Here is a 22,411-nt window from a genome sequence, read left to right as displayed (position 1 = left end):
GTCAGATGTTTGAAGTTTCCCAATATTCCATATTTCCTTCAAGCCCCTGGAATCAGGTGAATCTGCATCTCACTTATTTATCCATCAGTAAATTCACATCTGGCATTCATGCTTGCAGGGAAAAAAAATCTGATCATGTGACTAAATGTGGATGTTCATCAGCTCAAAATTAAGAATATCAACCAGTTCCCACCACAATTATTTTTTTCCCCTAAGTTCCCATGATTTTTTCCCAAGCCTGACTAATGATACCAGAACATCTGGTGCTGGCCAGGCTTCACTCACTCAGGAGGTTTGGATTTGTGTCTGTGCCAGCAGCTCACAGGTATCCCCCAGCCCCTCCCTCACTCCTGCATGCTGGGATGCCTTGAGCTGGCTGACCCAGAACAGAGGCTGGATGGAGTTAAAGAATAAAGTAGGGATTTATTAAAAGGCCTCCATGGATGCACCTTGGGCAGCACAAGAGCCCAGCCAGGGCTGCACTCAAGATGAACCAAAATGGTCACAAAATGCACAACTGGACAAAGGGTCTCTCACTTTTATAAGTTTTTCTCCATTTGCATGCTGGAGTTAATTTTCCAATTAGGTTACGAAGGTTTTAGGTTACGAAGTCCCATCCTGGTTGTTATTTTCTCTTCAGCCCACGTTGTTTGTGCTCTTGGGCCTGAGATTTGGATCATTTGTCCTCGGTCCCCAGCTAGAGAAGGAATTTTGTCTGGCTACTCTGTGAAGAGAGCTTCCTATCTCCTAATATGAAGCTCAGAAAGTAGCACAGAATCTGAAAAACATAAAAGCTAAACCTGAGGCATCACCGGGATGCCCCAATCCCACAAGGTGCTGTCACAGCACCATTTCAGGGCACCAGGCCTGGGACAGCTGGGACAACTGAGCAGGAGTGGAGATGGAGCCTTGGCCGTGAGCTGGAGGAGCAGGTGTGGAGATGGAGCCTTGGTGGTGAGGTGGAGGAGCAGGTGTGGAGATGAAGCCTCGTGATAGGAACACGAACTTCGGGAAGGGCAGAGAGTCCGGGAATGGGGAAAGGCACCCAGGCTGCTATGGGGAGATGTGCCCAGGAGCTTTGCGATGGGAAAAACGAGAGTGGCAGCCTGTGTCTGGTCCTGGTACGTTACACTGAGTGTGCATGGCAAGGTTTGGCTAGTGGGGTGGATTTGGGAGAAGCTGCTGGAAGTTTTCCCCGATCTGATGGAGCCAATTCCAGCAGGCTCCATCCCCGGAACTCCCCTCACGGAACCAGCCGTGGTACAGTCCTGCCCCCCCACCCACGCTCCCTCCCCCCCCCCCCCCCCCGCTCCCTCCCCCCTCCCCACGCTCTCGTCCCGCCCGCGGCCGTCATGCGCTCCGCGCATGCGCAGTGCCGCGAGCGGAGCTCAGCTGGGCAGTGTTTACAGTCCGGGCTGAGCCGAGCGGAGCCGAAAAGAGCCGAACCGAACCGAGGCCAACCGAACCGAACGCAGCCGAGGCGAACCGAAACGGGACGAAGCGAACGGAGCCGAGCCGAGCCGAACAGACCCGAACGGAGCCGAGCCATCCGTTGAGGTACCGCTTTTGTCTGAAATCCGGGAATAACCTCCCCTGTGCCACTCCCGGTGCCGTGCCGGGGCAGGGTCTGCCCTGGAGACCTGCCGGGGGCGAGCAGCCGTGGTTCTGTGCCTCGGGCATTGCTCTGAGCCCTCCCCGAGCGGTGCTGCTGTGCCCGGTTGCAGCCGCAGGGTCCCGGTTCGCCTTCGGGTTTGTTTTCCTTCCACCTTTGATGGCTCTGCTTTGCTGCCTTTGGTGTCTCTGCTTTGCTCCCTTTGGTGTCTCTGCGTTGCTCCCTTTGGTGTCCTTGTTTTGCCCCCTTTGGTGTCTCTGCCCCCTTTGGTGTCCTTGTTTTGCCCCCTTTGGTGTCCTTGTTTTGCCCCCTTTGGTGGCTCTGCTTTGCCCCCTTTGGTGGCTCTGTTTTGGGCAGAGTCTGGGTTTCTGCCTGTGGACTTTGTCCCTGCTCAGATTTGGGGAAATCTCTGCTTTGCCTTAGAAGCGAGGAAAATGCACCCGGGGTTTGCTGCGGAGGGAGAGGGTTTTGTTTAGAAAAGTTTAATAACAATAAGCCCTAGTGGGTTCTCATTTCCCACCAAAATAAACAAAGGTGTGGAATCACATGAGGAGAGACCTTTGAATGTCAGAGTTTTAAAAAACACGCATTTTAGTGGAAGTAGGTTAATATGCAGGGAAAGTGATGATTTCAGAAGTGACTGACACCTGTCACAGGGTGGATATCCCTGCTCCCATTATGAAAATATCTCAGCCAGCTGTGTTTGTTGTTGTTTTCCGTGGTGTAGAATATGGAAGAGCACTTGTCCATGGAGCTGAGCTGAAACCAGGTCAGACCAGTTGTCCCAGTGGGGCTTGCGTACATCAGCAGGAATTTGTTTGGGATCCAAAGTGGAGCACTGTTAAAGGCACAACTTCTTGCTTTAAATCTAAAAATGTAGATTTTTATTTATTTTTTTAATAGCAAAAGGAGTGGAAGAATAAAGGAGGCTTAAGAACAAAAATATATAAAGGAAAGTCAAGGGAATCAAGATTCTTGGTGAAGAGAGTATTTTAATGTGGGATGTTAAGTAAAAGATACAGGCAGCCCTGTGTTGCAAATGCAGTGAGGTTTTGTGTATGTAAGGGGAGGGGGAAAATATAATTGGTACATTAACCCACCTGAACCTTCAAACTGATGTGTTCCCACTGTGAAGTAATAAAACAGAGTCATTTTTTGTAGAGAAAATGAAGGAGTAACTGTGGAAAGGAGAGGGGTGATGTTTTATTTCAAGCGTTATTAATGGTCTTGAACTGGATTAATGTGTTTGAGACATGAATGGATTAAGAACTGGCTCGAGTTCCCTGCCTAAGTATATCCTGTTTTGTTTGCCTCTACAGGTAATCAGAACAGTGTGTTATTTGAACAACTGTGAAATCTCCTTGGAGTCCTGTAGCTTTGCTTTGTTTCCTCAGAAAATGAAAGTTTATCATTTGCTCTGGCTGAACGTAACAAATAAACCCCAACAATTTCACTGTAGGCAGATCTCCTGATCCCAGGAATGAGCTCCAAAGCTGCTGCTTCATGGTTATTACTGTGAGCAGGGAAGGGCATTGTAAACAAACATGGCTTAAAATCATGTTGTGCTTTCTGGAAAGGATTTTTTCCCCCTTAATATATGAGAAGGGGAGAAGAAGCCAAGTTAATTCTGAGTGGTTTTGTTCCCCTGTACATTTTCCTTTAAAACCTGTAGGCTGCAGTGGGAATTCTCTGTGGAGCTGCTGTCTGTGTCATTAAGTGCTTTACTAATGGTGGTGGCTCAGGCTCTGGAGATGAGCTGTGTGAAAGTGCATTTGCTAAAGTGCATTTAGCAAAGTAAGCAAGGTTGACAGGTCAGAGTTTTGTTGGGTTTTTTGAACCTCTGTGCAGTCAACATCCTGATGCACGTTCAAAGGAAATGCAGTTTGAGATTTTTCTGGATTTTCTGCCTATTTCTTAGTCTTGTCAGGTGCTGTTAGAGGTGGAAAGTTTGTGTGTGACAGGAGCTCTGACAGACAGCCCAAACTTGCCCTGTTGTTTGGGCTTGCAGTGAAAAATGACCCCTAAGCACAGGAGCTGGAATAATCCTTTCTATAAAAGGGTTCAGTGGAAAAGCTGATGTGCTGGTAAAACGGTGGGAGGGTTTGAAGACAGGCCTTGCACACTGAAATTGCCTATTGTGATTGTTTTTCCCCACTGGTGGCAGGTACTGGATGCCAGATCTGCTGCATTTTGCTTTCCATTGTTGGGATGGGTGAGAGCACTGGGTGAGGTTTTTCTGGGGCTTGGAGTAGGTAAAGATCTCTCTCAAAGCACTCCATGTACAGCAGCATAATTTGGTGTTGGAGGGCATGTTCTGTACCTCACCTTGCTTTGTTGTTTTTTCCCTTTCAGTGTTTATAGGAGGCTGCTGAAGATGGGAGGTGCAGTGAGTGCAGGAGAAGACAACGATGAATTAATTGATAACCTGAAGGAGGCCCAGTACATCAGGACAGAGCTGGTGGAGCAGGCATTCAGAGCCATTGATAGGGCAGATTACTACCTGGAGGAGTTCAAAGACAATGCCTACAAGGATTTGGCATGGAAGCATGGAAATATTCATCTCTCAGCACCGTGCATTTACTCAGAGGTGATGGAAGCTTTGGACCTGCAACCAGGGCTGTCGTTTCTGAACCTTGGCAGTGGCACTGGTTATCTGAGTTCCATGGTTGGACTCATCCTGGGTAAATACCTCTTCAGTCACATTAACTGCTTGTATTAGAGCTTTAAAAGCAAGTTTTGAAATCGGGGATGAGGTATTCCTCCACTAATGGAGCTAAAAAGGGAGCTGGGAAAGGAAAGAATGCATTAATCCTGCTCGGCAATTTATCAGGATTCTCACAGCCTTCTCTGGAACTGGATGGGATCCAGATTTCTGTGGCAGATCAGAACAGGCAGCAATGTAGTTCCAAAGGTGGCTGTAATGGATTCCTGCAGGTCTGGGCACAAACCTGGGTTTGTTTCCCCTTAAGCAAGACCCCAGGTCAGGATCAGGAGTGCAGAGTTGAAACTGGGGCTGAGCAAGTCCACAAAAAGCTGTGACTGCTCTGTGCCTGGTTTGTGTTCACAGCCCTGTCTGAGACAGGTTTGAGATCCTCTTTTGACTCTTAACTCCCCAGCACACAGATGGGAATATTCTCTGGAAAACACTTTAGTGCAGCAGAACTGATTTTGTGACCGCATCTACAGTGGCACAAAGCAAATTATCTTAGTGGAATTGGACAATTTAAATTCCCCCTGCAGTGTTTCAGTCAGAGTTGTGCTGCCAGGACAGATAGCAAGTGGCTATAGGGTAAAATTTGGGGGAGTCTCCAGAATTTTAACTGCTGGGATATTTATTCTCAGGATGAAGTCTCATTTCCCATTTGTGATTTTCTCCTAGTTTTGTTGACATTACTTAGAATACAATTTGTAACTCCAGGGCTTTTATATTCTTTTTGCAAAAGTTACCCAGTCAGTTCTGAATAAAAAGCATGACTGCTGAACAACTTTTGTATTTTCCAGTTTGCTTTTGCTGTTAATTGAGGTGCAGTGTGTGATGACTGTTCCTGATTAATTGCAGAGATTTTTAGGAAGGGGGTACAAAAGTAACATGGATGTGCTAAAACATGCAGGCCATTGGTCACTTTCACAGCAATGGCATGAGTGTTTCCCTCCTATAGAGAAGTTTCCTGCATAGTTCAGAGCAAATGATTCAGAATCAGCTGTGCACAAGAGGCTCTATTGCTGCCAGAAATTGCAGGTATAGGGTTGCAAATCCCATTGTAGCAGTGAGAGAGCTGACCCCATGCAAACACCGACTCTGACACTCATGGAACAATCTGCTGGAGGAAGGAGCCCAAAGTGTGTTAATGCTGCTGGATTTGGTGGTGTTGCTGTTGCCATCCCCTGGTGTTGTGCCCTTGCAGGTCCTTTTGGGGTTAACCACGGTGTGGAGCTTCACTCTGACGTGATCGAGTACGCCAAGCAGAAATTGGACTTTTTCATTAAAACAAGCGACAGCTTTGACAAGTAAGAATGCAAAAATGCCTGTTGGGATTAATTGTGTGCTTTTGGCTTTACTCAGGGCAGTTCTAGCTCCCATGTGGCCCCTCTGGATTCAGGGTAATCTGAGGATTCAGGCTCCTTAGGCTTGCTGAGCTGCAGTGTGTGACCTTCGAAGCCTGTGTGTGTCGTGAGGGAACTTCAGAAATGTTTGCAGAGTTTTTAATAGCAGTGCTGATGTTGCAGGGCTTAGAGGGAGCTGAGGAAGTTTGTTTATTTTTAAATGCACTTGCAGTAACACCTTAAAACTTGCAAGTAGCAGTACTTGGTTGTGCCTGTGATCTGAGAGCCTGCATAGTGATGAGATTATGAACTGGTTTTTGTAGTGGCTTAATATGTTTTATCTGAGAAGAAGGAAAAATGGCATTTTAAAATATGAAGATAGTTTCATGATGATTAAGTTGGTACTAAAACTGCCTGGGATTTGATTTATGTTCTTCCTTAGACCCTCCATTCTGCTGCTGTCACAAGTAATAACTTCCCAGCTAGATAACCACTGCCAATAGTAACCTCAGCAATAAAAGTTGTGGCTGTCACATTTTTGGATCTGTTTCACAGTCTGTTCAAACAGGGAAGCAGAGCATCTGTGAATACCTGATATGCTCCTCTCCTGGGAGGAAGAAAATGAAAATCATGGCATGCAGGATTTTAGGCTACTCAGCCTTTTGCTTTGGGAAGCTGCTGGGGAGGGGGTTGTATTTTCTGCATCTTGGCAGAAGACTGAAAGTTTCTGGTGCTCAACAGGGTTTTTTTTTCAGTCATGTTGCTGTTGTTTGAGGAGATGTTTTAAGGAAGACTTTCTTCTCTCTCCAGACAAATATAGCAATGGAGCAAAAGCAAGCTGAATTCAGAAATTACTATGCCTGGAAAATTGGCTTTGCTGAGTGATGTCTGCTGGGTTGTGCTCCTGGAACAGCGTGTGCAGGAACTGTTCCCTGGCTGCTCTGAATGTCCAGCCCTCTTTGCAAACCCAGAAAGCTCCAGGAAGCATTAGGAATAAATAGGTGCTATGTTGAGCTGCCACTCAAGATACCAGTAAAAGAATGGATGTGTTGAGCAACTTCTACCAAAATCAGCCTTTAAACATAGGGCTTAAAACTTAGGGAGTTTTGGAGCTTGTAAAAAAAACCACAGGCATCAGAGAATCACTCATTCTTCTTTTAAACCGAGTCAGAAATACTGTAGGCAAAAAGTCTTTTTTATGAAGGGTGAAATCACAGTTCTTTGAAGCTGATGGCAAAACTTCCATTGGCTTCAGCACAGCTTACTTCTGTATCATCAGGTGGTAATTCCCCACATCTGAAAAGCAGTTAAAAGCTTTTGAAAATGCAAAAATAAACCCAGGTGCAGTCCTTAAAAGACTTTGACATTTGGAATTGCAGGTCTAGTATTTGTATTTGCATTTTATTACTGAGTCAGCATCAGGTTACTAAAAATAGCTTGTTCTGAAGAGTTACCTGCAGCTCAAGTATGAAATTATACATCTTTATCCTTTGTAGATTTTAATCCGTGAATTCTGACCTCGTTTTTCTGTGCTTTTGAGACTTACAGCTGTGGTCTATTACAATAATGTCCAGAATAGATGGGCTTTGGAGGAGAAATCCTGTAGAACTGTGGGGTTTTTTCAACTGTTTTCCATAGCTCAATTTTTCCAGAATTGTGAAAATAATTAGTTTTGATAAATCATTTTATTCTTGTCTAATACAAGTCTTTTTCACTTTCAGGTTTGAATTTTGTGAGCCATCCTTTGTCATTGGCAATTGTTTAGAAATTTCTCCAGACTGCACTCAGTATGACCGTGTTTACTGTGGTGCTGGAGTCCAGAAGGAGCATGAGGACTACATGAAGAGCCTGTTGAAAGTTGGGGGAATTCTTGTCATGCCTCTAGAAGAGAAGGTTGAGTGCCTTTTTACTCATATTTCAGTTATTCTTAATTCTGATCATGGTTTGGTCAGTAGCTGTTCTTTTATCTTGCCCGTGTAGCAGGCTGAAGAAAGAATTAAGTGCACTGGTTTTCACTATGACTGAAAACTGAACTCTGCACATTCCTAATATTTAAGAAATTTGTACTTTTGCAGTCTTGCATATATTACAATCTGTTTTTAATTGCAATTTTACTTCCACACTGCAGAAGATGTGAGCAAAGCTTTGTTTAATTCTATAATTTAGTGTTGTGCTTAATGGCAGAACACAACTTTTTGCTCCCTGTCTGGCTCTTGAAGGAGTGTGCAGGATGTCTCTATTTACAAGTGCCAGTGGATTCTTTTAGTAAAAAGTGGGTCAAGTGCCTGACCTTTTACCACTGTCAGGGAATGTGAGGAGCAGGGTGCAGGGTTTCTTCCCAGTGAGAGGCTGTGCAGTGGGTTGGGGCAGGAGATTTGATCTGTGACCTTTTCAGGAGCCAGTGCTCGTGGTGACTCAGGAGTTTTCCCAGAGGTCAGGCGCAGCTGCTCTGCTCCAGCCTGGAGGGAGATCTGGGCAAGCAGAGTGACCCAAATTACCAGTGCCCATGCTCTGTTGGAACAGATGAAGTTACTTGGGGCTAGTCCTGCAAGGAGTTCCCAATTTTTTTTCAACACACCAATGTTGTTTCTCATTTACTGTTGCAGCTTCCATTACTTCAAATTGTCCAGGCAGAAAGTTCATTTCTTCATTTTTTTTGTTCAAAAATCTCACTGTAGTTCCCACAATGGACAATAATCTCCTTGTTTTGCTTCAGTTGACTAAGATAACTCGGACTGGTCCTTCTGCCTGGGAGACCAAGAAGATTCTTGCTGTTTCCTTTGCTCCTTTGATTCAGCCAAACCACACAGATTCAGGAAAATCAAGGCTCGTTCACTTGCGTGAGTACAGACATTCCTGAGCTTGGGGAACTTCCTTCTGCTGCTTGGCTGTGAGCTGTAACATGCCTGGGAATCCTTTTCAGGAAAATTACCCAAGTCCTTCCTGTTTTTTGAACAGCTGTCTCTCTTGTGCAAGCATTGGAGTTGAATGAAATAAATTCTAAATTACAGACTCACAGAATGGCCTGGATTGGAAGGGACGTTAAATATAATCTAATTCCAGTATCCCTGCTGGGGGCAGGGACATTTTCCACTGGGCCATCATTCTAAACACAAATTATTTCTTGTGAAGTTGTACCTGAACTTTGCAGGGTGTTTTGTCCTTGTTTTTGCACATTCTGTTCCAGTCCTGAGTGATTGAATCCTGCCATGGTTCTCAGGCACTGTGCCACAAGGAGAGGGAAATAAACAAGCACTACCTGTGAACAAATGTTGTATCTACTCAAAGACACTCACCCCCAGCAATCCAGAATTGTCCTGAACCTGGAATGCTTGAGGGATTCAAGTTGTGCAGTTCTTGGTTAGCTGTTTGAAATGCAGGTCGTATCAGTGGCCCCAATCTTTAGATTAAGACTTCAGTGTCAAGAGGCCTCTTAAGAACACATGAAGACAGAGGTATTTTCATAAAGAGATTAGTCAGGCTTTGGTCTTAACCTGGAAAGGTGTCTGCATGACAGGAGCTCAGGAAGCAGTCTACAGCATGCTAGGAAATCCAACAAGTGCTTGTTTCAGCATGTTCTCACTTTGTAGTGAGACATGCCCATAAATTCTATGTAGTTATTTTTTACTTTTTTTCACTTAGGTCCCAGGAAAGTTCACTTGTTGGCAGAGGACAGAGACTTTTTGTGTCAGTTTTAATTTATTTTAGTTCATGGATCAGTGTGCATCTATGCATTTTTTAATTTTTTTGCTGCATTTCTAAGCTGGCAGCAAATAAGTGCAGAAATCAGAATAGTCTTCCAAGCCATTAATGTGGGAGGCATTTTAATACAGTAACTTACTGTGATGTTGCTATAATTACTTCTACAAAATGGTTTCCAGCCTGTCTTCACTCACTAAGTCTGAAGCAGTTTTTGAAGAGCATAAATAGTACTTGTGTTTTATAAGTGCAGAACTTGGCAAAGCTGAAGGAGCTGAGCAATAGAAAAATCATTTTATGGAAGAATTAAACAGACTTCAGGTTTAGTTATCTACCAGAGGAAAATACCTGATTCTAAGCCATGAAACAATCACAGCTCCCATCACTAAGTCTGCATTCAAACAATCTTTAAGATGTGCATCTTAGAATAATTGAGAACTTGAAATCAAGGCAGGACACTTTTTAATGAGAGAAACGCGCAATTAAATTTCATTCGGAAAGTTGCAACACAGTTTATCCGGGCTGACAGGAGCTGAATAGAGCTGTTTGTGTAATCCCAGCAGGGAATTCAAATGGCCTGATTTACTCTGAGCAAACAGAACTTTTCCTGGGAGTACCTCTGGGGGGAAGTTTCTCTGTCTGTGCTCACCAGGTTTCGTTGCTCGCAGCGCCCGTGGCCGTCCGCAGCCTGCAGGACCTGGCTCGCATCGCCATCCGAGGCACCATCAAGAAGATCATCCACCAGGAGGCCCTGGGCAGGGCTGGGGACGGGCTCAAGAGCCCCCCCAGGTTCAAGAGGAGGCGGCTGCGGCGCCGGCGCATGGAGACCATCGTGTTCCTGGACAAGGAGGTGTTCGCCAGCCGCATCTCCAGCCCCTCCGACGACAACAACAACTGCGAGGACATGGAGGACGAGAGGCTGGAGGAGGAGGAGGAATCCAAACCCTCTGAACTAAAGCCAGACCCTCCCGTGAACTTTTTGAGAGAAAAGGTCCTGAGCCTGCCGTTGCCTGATCCCTTGAAGTATTACTTGCTGTATTACAGGGAAAAGTAGTTTTTCTTCTTTTAGGAAGTGGGAATTAGGCAGAGAATAAAGTATTCCTTAGGGCTTGACAAACGTGTCCCACTTGCTTGCCTGCCAATGTGACACCCGAGGCAGTAGGCTGGCTGGGGAATGTGGCTGCTGTAAACTTTGACATTATAGCTTTTTTGAGTTCTTTCTCTCTTCTCAGTTGTGTGCTATAGTTTTATTCTACAGCAGGGATTCCTTAGGAAGCAAGTTGGTGAAATGCTCAGCTGCTTATGGAAAGGAGGATTTAATTCCCTTGAAACTAACTGCAGGAGATATCCCTAAAAATCTCATGGCTGCTCTACCGAATATCAGTTGGGAAAAACTCCCGAGCAGCTCCCCAAAGACCTTTCCTGTCTGTGCTCTCTCCCACTAAACCTGCCATGTATTTGCCATGGTGTGTGTTTAATGGAGAATGGAGATAATTAGTTAAAACCTGACCTGGCAAATCGTGTTTCTTCCAGTAATCTGAAAATCACAACTTCTTCAGAAAGGAAAGAATTTTTGGCATTATCCTTGTGGCATCCAGGCTTTGAATGAGAAGGAAAGCATCAGCTGCCCTTTGGCTGGTCTGCTTTGCTTGTAAATTATATATAATTTTTTAGTAAAAAGTTTTACAAAATACTGGTTTTTTTAAGGGGAAACCCCTGTTCTAGAGAATGAGTTGTTAGGTTTCTGTGGTTCTTTCAAAGCTATGGAGGCAAGCGAGGAATTGCAAAGCTGTTTAACTTTGACAGGATACAAGGTAGTCAGGGTTGGGACTGCTGTCTCTGAAAATGTTTACAGAGTAATTCTGAGAGGGGAAAAGGGTAGAGAAGAGCTGCAGAGCAGTGAGTTTGTGCAAGCTGGAAGCAGTGTCTGTGGGTTTTGCTGTCGTGTGAGATAATTCAGATTGTCTGGGCGGAGCAGAGTGAGGTGCAGAGCACCAGCCTGAGCAGTAAATCAGCCAAACAGAGTTTTGGGTGGGATCTGCAGAACCTGAGAGCAGCCTAGGGAGCCAAACTGATGCAGTTCTCAGGTGTTGCTGTGTGTGTGCCCCTGCTGTGGCAAGGTGGGCAGAATACAACTTGTTCACAAGTGCTCCACAGTGGAGAGGAGCTGCTCAGCTGGGTAGCTGATTTTATTCCTGCAGCAATGAAGTAGAAATATTAACAGGTTCATATGGAAAGACTTGTCACTCTGCAGTTCTGTGGATGTGAGCTGTCATTTTTATTCCCAGATCTCTCTGTCATGGTGATGGAAGGGGATGCCATGGAATCATAGGATCACAGAATGGTTTGGGTTGGAAGGGACCTTAAAGATCATCTTGTTCCAACCCCCTGCCATGTACAGGGGCACCTTCCACTAGGCCAGGTTGCTCCCAGCCCATCCAGCCTGGCCTTGGGTATTTCCAGGAATGAGGAGTCCACAGTGTCTGTGGATGATAAAATACTGTGTTTAGAAGAGGTTTACTTGGTTCAGCCTGTTTGGGAAATGTACCTGAACTGGTAAAGGCTGGAAAGAAACTCTGGAGTTTGTGTTGATGTGAAATAGTCCTAAAGCTAGGGGGCATGAAAAGCTCTCTCTCAGCAGGTTGTGAAACTGTGTTAAGGCATTGCCCCATCAGAAACACCTGAGTTGGTATCACTTTGATATCTTTTGGTTTTTTAATGTGTGCTGTCTCCTCATTTTCTGAGGAGGAATGAGTGAAGACTATATTGCCAAATGGTCCTGAGTTGCACAACTTGCTTCATGAAAAATAGTTTCAAAGTTCTGTGTGGCTTTGAAAATAAATGAATAACATATATGTCTAAGCCTGAAGTGGAGAACTTTCCTTGCTTAACAGGATTTTTGTGTTTCTTTGGGAATATTGTCTGATAATCTTGTATCATGTGGTTGCTGGCATGTAACACAGGCATAGGCTGGGTTTTGCCCCTGGTTTCCTGTCTCCACTTCTGGTCTCAATGGTACCCCAAGTTATCTTGCTCCCTTGGATTTTGATTTCTTTATTTGCAGTGGGGCAGTTGTGTGGTCACTGAGCTGATGTTTCCTGTAAAGATGAACATCCCCATCACTGGATTCTGGCAACTCCCATGAATTTCTTTCTAAAAATGTAAATCCTGAATATGGTGGTAAATAGAGGGTTTATAGAATCTGTGTGTAATTATTCTGTGCTTCCCTACAGGCTGTGGCCTCTTTATTTTTTGGAAAAGTCTGTTTAATGGGTGTCATACCAGGTATGTGCCTTTCTGGATTGTGGCACAATTTCCACACCCCTCCATAGTCCAGGATGCCTCCTGCTTTTGGCTACCAGGTCATCCTTCAGTTTAATCACAACATTTTAAAGGAGTCCCTTTAAAAATGGCATTAAACTTCAGGTTCCTGTTAGTAAGCCTTGCAGAGATTCTGTTAAAGCTGACCAGTTGAGAGAGGATTATCTTTCATTTATCCCTTGTTTGGTTTTTATCCCCATCCCAGCCCCAGTTGTAAAAGGTATTTTATCAGATTTTTTCCACCAGATTTGCCTTTTTTATTACATTTGCTAGATTTTTGTAGCTTTCTATAAGATGCATAAATACTGCTATTTTTTTCCTGGATAAGGTTGAATAAATAAATATATATATATATATATACACACACAGGAAATTTATGTTCTAGGTTGTCATTGTCCCCTGTCCAAAAAACCCTACAGATCTAAACAGATAGTAGAAATTCTATGTATAATATAACTGTGAAATAGTATTGCTTATAGCCTGTAAATAAAGGGGAATTGTAAATACATTTTCCCTGTGCACAAGCACTTGCACTGTAGTTTTGTAGGCATTTCTAGCAGAGGGATGTAGGCAGAGTTGGGTTTATATGGATCTATGAGCTGTCCAGGAATTGTACCTGCTTTGTTTCTTTTCGTGTTCTCAGTAGTTGTCACTTTTTTTTTGTATGTGACTCCTTTTAGGTTTTGATCCTGCAGCAAATTTGCAAAGAGAACTGAACTTCAAACTGCTTTAGTCATGAGCGTGTAAGCTGAAAAATCTCTGTATAGAAACTAGAGTTCAGTTGGCCTGAGGCATGCAGAAGTGTTATGCAATTTAAACTTGATTAATAAGTGTTTCTGTATCAATAAATTCAGTAAAAACTTTTTAGCCTTCTTAACATGGCTTTGCATTATGTTGTGGTTAGAATACTTTGTAGGTGAGTGCTTATTTCCATAAGTGGAGGTCAAGACACAAAAACAGCAGAAAAAGTGTTTAACAATATGGTGCAGGTGCATAGTTGTAGATGAACTCCTCAGAATGTGATGTCTCAAACCTGCCCAGATGATGAGTTCCAAACCTTGAGGTAATGCAGCTGTGCAGGATGAATTTTGGGATCAGCACACACAGCACTGATGTAGATTTAATACGTCAGAATGGTTAAAGAGTGGGCTTAATTTCCTGCCTGTTTGACTATAAGCAACAGATTTCAAAAGGTGATTTCATCCATTTCTGTACTTCAAGGAGTTGCCTAAGCCAAAGGTGTCAGGAGTTTGTTCTGTGCATTCTGAACTGCAGCTCCCCTCTTGTCCCCTGGGCTCTGTCTGAATTGTTTAATTAACGTGGATTTTTGAGAGCGGGTGTTCAAGGCTTTCATTTCTCCAGTATTGAGAACAATATTTTGGTTTCAGCTGTGCTAGGAATCTAATCATAATAGCAAATACAGCTGCTGCTAATTAAATGAATCTGTTAACCTTTATTCCATAGGATAATTGCCTGTCTGTTTCTTCCTGTCATCTGTCTGTATGATAAATGTCCTTTTCCCAGCTATAACAGGAGATTAGTTCAACGTTAATGTTTTCCTTCACGTGGTGCGTGCTGAAAGAAAATCCTTTTCTGCTTTGCAAAGCCATGGATGTGTCATACAAATGGTATTGATGAAATTAAATTTGTCAGATGATGTTTATGTTCACTTCATTGTAAAACATAGAGCATCACAGTCCCCTGGGGTGTAGAGAGGGAGCAGGTCCCCTGAGGGAAATCTTTCTGCTGAAGAAAAAGGGATAGAAGGGAGAGTTAAAAATAAAAAATACAAAGGGTGAAGGGGAAAAAAACCCACCTGAGGGACCCCCCAACTTTCTTGCTTTCTACAGGTGTGAAAAGCCTGCGTAGCAGAGGCTGGAAATGCTGGAGCATGGGACACAAGGGTTGACATCATTCCTGCTGTTCAGGAGACAAGTTTTGGTTCTTGCTCAGAGATGCACACTCCTTTTGAAAGAATTTGTCATGTTAATGGAAAATAAGACACATTAATGTGAAAGTAAGGGGCCTGGGATTGCTGGTGTTCCTTAACCCTCGCCAACATCCCATTTATCCTGAGGGGAGACGAGCAAGGCAGGAGAGGAGTGGTGAAGATCTGTCCAGAAAATGTGTGGGCTGCAGAACTTGCCTTGCACTGAAAGGATTCCCCACGCTCTGCTAAATCTGCTGCCTTGGCTCAAGATCCCATTCCTACAAAGCAATGGGCAAACGCCCCTCAATCCATCCCAAAGCTGCTCCCCCACAGCACAGCCAGACTTGAAATGCAGTTCCACAGACAGAGACCCTCATTCAGGAGGATTTTCACATAACACACGCTGCCTGATGCGCATGGAGGATGCGCTTCTAAAGCACTCAGCGCCTCCGGAATTAAAAGCTGTGCTATTCACCAGAGCAGTCTGGTTTCAGCTGCCAGTTGTTGTGTGAAGGCTGAAGATGATAATTTGGCTTTTTACAACCTGTTTTTGTGAGCAGGGTTGGCCTGGGTTGGGTTGGGTGGCCGCTAGAGGACACTCTGCCCAAAACCATGAGTTCAGTGAACTCGCTTAGATTTCCGAGTGATGGCAGGGCAAACAAACAGCCGCTTGCCTGAGGGCTGAGTGCAGAAAGCCTGCAGGATAATTCTCTTTTATAGCTGGACAAACCAATACATCTTTTACCTTCCATGCCATGAAATTCCTTCCCTTCGTGCTACTCTTATCTGATCCCTTGTCTTGGATGACCCGTTTTTGTAAGTAGTTGGAAAGACTTGTCACAAACAGTCTCCCCAAATGCTCAAGTGACAAAGAATCTGAACCAGGAAGGTTTAAATGTCACTCTTGTCTTCTTTGCCATATTAATTATGTTGTAGTGTGCAATACAAAGCAGATGTGCAGGTTGATGGGAAGCTTTCATTTGAGCTGCCAGGTTATGTGGGATGCTGCTGTGTTGGAAATTCCTCAGTAAAAATCCCAATGTATGTTAATGCCTCCCTTGTTCTCAACACATACATTTAGGATATTGTGTAGTAATAGCTTGAAACCTAAAGATAAGCTGGTTTCACTGCAGCTTCTTTATAAAGGTGATTAATTCATCTGGAAACAAATTCTGCCTTTTGCATCACAATTTTATCTTCCAGTGGGGAGAAACAAATGGAGGACTGCATTCCCTTCAGTTCAAACTCAGCTGATTTCATATTTTTTACCCCTCTTCACCCCTCAGTTGCCTGAATTTCTTAAAAGCCCTGACGTTTTTCCAAATGACATCCTTGTTGAAAGAAATTATATTTTGTCAAAGACCTTTGAAATGAATCAGCTTTTACTCTGCCTGAGAAACTTTACAGACTGCTGGGTGGGGTTTAGTCTTTATTTGCAGTTTATTTATCTCTGTTAGTGATCTCCCTTTTAAAATCCCTTATCTGTTCCATCCCATGCCCACTCAATTTTTTGCTTGATGTTGTAGCTACATGTAATAGGAGCCAGCCTCCATCCTGAAAGCCTTACAGCACCATATATTTGGCAGGCTGTTAGATAAATCTCTCTCTTTAGTTTGAAGACTGTGCTAGGGCAAAAAAAAATTGACATAAAACCCTTGGCCCTGGATCTTTTGCATCCCAGCTCAGCCCTGGACCACGAGGTCATTTTTTGGTCACTGTCCATGGAGGTACATGGACAGTGCTTTCAGAGATGCCTGAGGAGAAGATGAGGAGTTAACTTGCTGTTTAAAAGAAGCAACAAGGCGAAAATGGACGAGTTTGTATTTCGGCGCCACAATCAGAGAGGGGTGGGGACAGTGTGATCTCCAGTGATGTGCAGAATGGCAGAGAGGGTGGGCGGTTGGACTGTCAAACTGCCTTAATTTAATTGCAAACACATGCTGATGAGTCCCCTCCTCCTGGACCTCAGGGCTGGGAAACTTTTTTTTTTTTTTTTTTTTTTTTTTGTCAGCTCCCTGCAGCTCAGAATTGAGGCAAATACGCTCCAGCAAACACCATGCTGCTCAAACCTTCAGTTCTTGGGGGCTTTTTGTGTTTTCTCCTCCTGCCTGGTTTCTCGTGCTCCTGCCCCAGCCGCTGCCTGTGCTTCAGGACTACAGTGAGATGCATGCATCTGATGTTGGAAACCATCCCCGAGATCCCGCCCCAGACAAACATTCTGTGAGTAACCACTTCATTTTCCTGCCTTTCTTACCTGCCTGGTCTTTAAAAACAGGAGAAAAAAATAAAAAAGGCAAAAAGGTCAAAGGCATATTTTTTATCCGTTTTCCTCCCCACAGAATTGTAATCCTCAAGAACTGTTTTGTGCTTTTAAAACAGAAACTGCTGCTTCTGGCATCAGTTAATTGCTAATGGGACAATCAAGGGAATTGAAAAATTTAATGAGAGTAATTCCAAGCAAGCTCTGGAAGACAGTTTTGGGGAATCAAAGGTCAAAAATGTTAAACTGAGCTTATGGAAAGGAGCACAGTTTGCATTTTAGAAGGCTTTGTGTATGGGTGTAGGGGAGAGAGGAAATGAGCAGCTCAGGCTTTTGTCTCCAGTGACACAAACACTTCCCTTATATATACAACACCATTTCAGTACTGAATTTCTAAGTACTGGTTTTCCACTTTCTACTTGAACTGTGCAAATCAAAGCTGAGGCTTATTTGGAAAGTAACAGCTGTAGTAACTCACAGATTACTCGAGAAATAAGAAGATGAGGGAGCTGGTGGCTGAATCCATTCAAACAGGAAAAGTGGAGGAAAAGGACATTGAATTCTTGGAGAATCCTCAAGAGTTCTTACTGATAGGAGCACAAGACCATTTCCCTGTGATTCTAAACTAATCCTAAATTTAAAGGTGGCTTTAAGATGCAGTGCCATGTGACAAAATCCTTCCCTCTGTGCTACTCTTATCTGATCCCTCGTCTTGGATGGCCTTTTTTTTTGTAAGTAGTTGGAAAGACTTTGAAAAGTCAAAAATGAATCTTCATGCTCATCCTCCTTAAACTGCTGCCAGCTGCAAAACCTTTCCAACATGAGTTTCAGCAGCTTTTCTCTTTGCTTCTAACAAGTTCAGTTTAATCTCAGCTGGCACATCCATACCAGCATTTCTCCCTTGAACATCTCACTGATATTGTAATGCACTTTTTCTGCTGGCAGCCAGAGGAACATGCTGTGAGCAGGATGCTGGCATTGGACTGCTGCCATCCAGGTCTGCTGTGGTGGGTGGAGACCACAGAGGTTCTTGCATTGCTGGCCCACAGGATGAGCTCTACCCTTGCTACAGCTGCCAGAGCTTTCTCACTGCCTGGGCTGGTGCTGGGACCATTATTTGCAGTGTGACCCTGCTCTGTACCTGCTCACTGAGCAGTCTTAAATGCTCTGACAGTGATTTGCAGCATCTCTCTTCACACTCTTACCAACTTTTTTCTCCCTCTTATTCCCCTGCATCTTGTAATATTAAAATATTTAAAGTACCCTGACACTGTTTTTAGCAAAGTAACTTGTTCCTCCTTGTTTAAACCTAGATTTTATTGAGGGAAAGGTTTGTTCCATTGGCTGAACTGAGGTATTTCTGAGATCACTGAAGCTTAATTCCTGTTCTCTATTTGCAATGAGGCAATGTTTGCTGTCACAGTGGAGCCTGAGTGAGTTTCTGCTCGAGATTCCTGGAGTGCAGAGGGAGGGAAGTTTACTGTCTCACCAACTCTTTCCCAGTTCTGGAATGGTGTGCTCCCTCTGGCAGCAGCACACTTCATTCTCTGCATCACCTTGAATGGGAAACTGGCTTTAAAAACATTAAAGAAATAGTACAGATGTGAGATTTTTATATCTCGCAATATTGCAAAGAAAGATGACTCTTCATGAACCAGTTTTTTTAAGATTATTTATCTATTTTATCCTCTTTAACTGCTGTCTGCATAATTATAAGCAAACCAATATGGTGATATTGGTGATCATAGACATAAAGAGAGATGAGCCTGGTGAGTGCTCTCTGTTGGCAGATCATGGGCCTTTGTGTGGCAAGGAAAAATCCTGACTGTCTGGCTATCTTGAAGATCTAATGTATGCAAATGCATTTCCCAGCCAGTATCCCATTTGTATTTGTTATAAATAGCATTTGAGTAATTAAACTTTTTTTGAATTGTGGAAGATCAAGGAATGCTTCTTAACCAAGCCCTGACTCCTCCAGCTTTTTGGTATGTTAGCGTTTCTCCTGGGAGAACCCTTGTGTCAGACTGAACATTTGGAATTATAACAAGAATAGGCTTGATCACGGAGTTATTCTGAGCAGAAAATGTGGGATTGAGATATTTTCCACAGTTATTCTTTGGTGTGAACAGGGCTGAGTCTGTGACTGCAGCTCCCAACACCGATCCCGGTCTCCAGCTCGGTTCCCTCGAAGAACAGCTGCAGCTTCCAGGTGGAATTTGCTTTGAAGTTGGGAGTTTGGGACTTTCTGACCTCCGTGACTCCGTGGCACCCTCTCTAAGAATCCTGGAAGAGTGGGGAAGTCTCCTGGCTGGCACAGGCTGTGCTTCGCCATTGGCAGATGGCCCCTGGGTCTGCAGCCAGCTGGAGCCGCCCATCGCCTTCCCTGAGCGATGCTGGGGTTGGCACGGAACCAGCGCCAGGATTGATGAGCTGTTACTGGCTCCTCTTGGGTCGCCATTTCCCTCCTCCCTTCCCAATCCCAGCTGGGTACAGCTGAGGATCTGGCCCAAAGTCTGGTTTTAGCAGTAGGCTATTTATCCTTGGTAATGGAGACTGCTTGCTTAATCCCGAGCAGAGAATGGGATGGCAGGAACGACTACACGCGTACAGATAAGCCATAAAAATTCATGGTGTAGAGCCGCAAACGTATTTTGGCTGGTGTCTGTTCAACTGGAACACGATTATCCAGATGTGATCTGCTGGTTACTGCTGGGATTCAGGCAGTTCTTCCAGCCAGCAGCCCAAGGAAGGGAACAGCTGTGGAACATACACTCTGAAAATTTCAATAGGTCTTTAACCTCCGCAGCCATTTGTTCTGCAGTGTGACATTTAAAACAATAAACTTTCAAACGTGTGGACATGAGTAGAAGAAATCCATGGAAAGAAGTTCCCCTCTGGCTGGCAGCTAATGGATTGCAATCCAATTATCCATGGGTTTATTCTTCTTTCTGCATTATGCAGGGCACATAATGAATGAGTACTGCTGGAGAAACATAGCTGAGGGCACAGGGCAGGATCTGGGATCTGAGCACATGGCTGGCATGAACTGAAGGTGACCCAGTTGTGCACAGACCTGGTTGCTAATTGGGCAGTGTAAGCATGGCCAGCTGGACAAGTTTTCTTTCCCTTCCTTGTTGTGCTGCTTTTGGTGCCTGCTCAGCTCCTCTGTTCCTCCTGCAGGAGGAAGGCTGGAGTAGGACAGGGTGTAGCTCTCTTGGTCTATTCATAAGCACATTTTGAGAAGGAATTTTATACATTTGTTGGGGAAAGGTTTACTGAGCAAATGAGTTCTTGGAAATGCTGCTCTGTTTGTGGTCTCTGTCGTGTGTTTTGGGTTGAAGAAGAGATTACTCATTTCCTCTTCTGTGATAATCTTATATACAGGCATTAAATGCACACCCACACATTCTGCATGTGCCAGGTAGAATCTCTTTCTGACTTCTTTCACTGTAGTATTTAATCCTTATTAAAGATTCTAGAGGTGACCAAGAACTTTATGTTCTATTTTTAGAAGTCTCTTCATTGGCAAGAAAATGGGGAGGGAAGGTATTTCAAACATATTTTCTTTCTAGAAACATTCCAGCATCTTTTGATGGAAGCATTCTAAGTCTTGTGATTGTAGCTACCTTAAGTGTTTAAAATTCTGCTTTTACTGAACTTCCAGTGCTTCAGCATCTGGTTCCCACTTAAGTATTTGTACTTTTGTTGCCCTCAACACATCCCTCTCCCTGTAGGGATACCAGGACTCTTTCCTGTTCTCTTTAAGGAGAAGTCAATATTTTTTTGGTGAAAGAATGTGTGTGTATTCTGGGTAAAAACTTTAATGATCATGCTCGTAAAAAAGTGGAAGACTGACACTTTAGCTACATGAGACTCAATATTAAAGTGTTTATTTTACTTCCTCTGAATCAGGGTCAGAACACACTTCAGGAGGAGGGAAAGTTTTCTTCCTTTGATGTATCTTGGATAAATGGTGCAAAGGAATTATGCATTAGGTTAAGAGAGTCATGCTGCCCTGAATACCCAAGAACAGACTCAGCTGCTTTGGGTAGGATCAGACCCTACTCTTCATCCCACTGCTAATAAATAATAGCTCAAATTTTCTAACATTGATGAATTCAGCAACTTGAATAAGTGTTCAGGACTAAAACTATGTTTTGGAGATATTCCTTGTCCCTACCCTTCCTGGAAAGAGCTAAAGGATGCCCGGTGGCATTTGAAATGATCCCACCAGGAATGAGGCACCAGCAGATCCCTCCTGCCCTGGCACTGCCCTTCAGGCACGGCATTCCCAACAGCTTACATGGACAGAAAAAGTGAGATCAAACCAGCTTGGTACACTGGCTGCTGGATTTTGGTCAAGTTCCTGCCCCAGCTGACGCACAGGGAGCCCTTTACAAAACCTGACTCCTGTTTGTGGGAGCTGGAATCTTAAAAATCTGGGTTCAGGAATGCCTGTGGTAATTTTCTTAATTAAAATCTAGTGTTTCTGAATCTTCAGAATAAGTGGTGTGGCAGTGCAGCAGGGAACCACAGCCTGTTCTGCAGAGTGAGGCTCCCTGCAGCTGCTTGCTCTCCACTGTTTCAACCATGGTCCCATCATTTCATATCCTTGTATCTCCATGCTGAACATATTTTCCTTCCTCTTCACTCTTTGAACAGCCAGATCTTGATGTCTTAAGCTGGTAAGGCCCAAAATAGCCAGGACTTGGAGAATCCCCAGCCCTGAGCCTCCCCATGGCCTCCTCATCTGCATCTCAGGGCTGGCAGGGCTCAGCTGTCCATGTAAGGGGTTCGGGGATGAAGGCTGTCATTTATTAAAGCCACTTGGGGATTCGTGTGGGACAGGGACATTCCTGAGCTGGGGAGCTGATGACAGTGAGTCTGGAACTCTTCATTTCCATCTCAGCAAGGCAGTTTTCCCTTCCTGCCAGGACTGGAGTGGTTTGGCAGGACTGGGGAACCTGCAGAGCTGACTCTGGTGTTGTGCAGATAAATGTGAGGAACGAGCATCTTTCTGATAAATGCCCTGGCTCTTCTGGTACGGTGGAAACTTGTCTTATAGGATATTTTTATAGGATGTCTTTCACGCCCTCCCTTCCTCTGGAAACACTGGGAGGAACTTCAACACCTAATAATCTCTGTAAAAGCACCTTTACTCTCTGCGTCATTGTTGGTGGTGATTGTGTGGCTGCCACTTTCCAACCAGTTCTGGGCAGAACTGTCAGCATCACTGCTGTGCACAGCGCTGGGAGCACAAAGGATTCTTCAATGACACAAAAACCCAGTAATTTCCACAGAACTGCAGTAAAACGCCTCTTGTAGCTAATTATCTGCTTAGTTAACATAGTAATACATGAGTCTGTGAAAGCCTAAATAGATTAAACAGAAGTGGAAGTTTCTTGTAAAAGCCATTGATTGCTTTATGTGCTAATCACTGATAATTATTTAACAGAAGGCTTGCAGGGATGATTGTTCTGATAGCAGCTGAGAGGCTCACACTGTGTAATTCTCTAAAGATCCATTTCCCCATCCATGTGCAAAT

At 44.2% G+C, this 22,411-nt stretch overlaps 2 protein-coding genes across 2 annotated transcripts in view; both read left to right on the top strand.

The window, feature by feature from the left end:
- Positions 1 to 1,419: 1,419 nt before the first annotated feature.
- Positions 1,420 to 14,335, top strand: PCMTD2 (protein-L-isoaspartate (D-aspartate) O-methyltransferase domain containing 2). The gene is made up of 7 exons (XM_054274659.1): positions 1,420 to 1,517; positions 1,548 to 1,557; positions 3,965 to 4,293; positions 5,518 to 5,620; positions 7,378 to 7,549; positions 8,373 to 8,496; positions 10,024 to 14,335. The coding sequence occupies exons 3-7, from the start codon at positions 3,987 to 3,989 to the stop codon at positions 10,407 to 10,409; spliced, it is 1,092 nt and encodes a 363-aa protein (XP_054130634.1). The 5' UTR covers positions 1,420 to 1,517; positions 1,548 to 1,557; positions 3,965 to 3,986; the 3' UTR covers positions 10,410 to 14,335.
- Positions 14,336 to 16,662: 2,327 nt separating this feature from the next.
- The window catches only part of LOC128935935 (peroxidasin homolog), a 42,081-nt gene continuing 36,332 nt past the window's right edge, over positions 16,663 to 22,411 (top strand). The window contains exon 1 of the mRNA XM_054274563.1: positions 16,663 to 16,826. Within this exon, the coding sequence (XP_054130538.1) occupies positions 16,663 to 16,826 (164 nt within the window). The remainder of the gene's footprint in view (positions 16,827 to 22,411) is intronic.

Source organism: Melozone crissalis, unplaced genomic scaffold (genome assembly GCF_028551555.1).
Source record: "Melozone crissalis strain CALT ecotype California unplaced genomic scaffold, PUWL_Pcris_2 ptg000017l_1, whole genome shotgun sequence".
NCBI classification, from domain to species: Eukaryota; Metazoa; Chordata; class Aves; order Passeriformes; family Passerellidae; genus Melozone; species Melozone crissalis.
The sequence above is the reverse complement of the archived record's forward strand: the minus strand, read 5'-3'. Positions and strand labels throughout refer to the sequence as shown.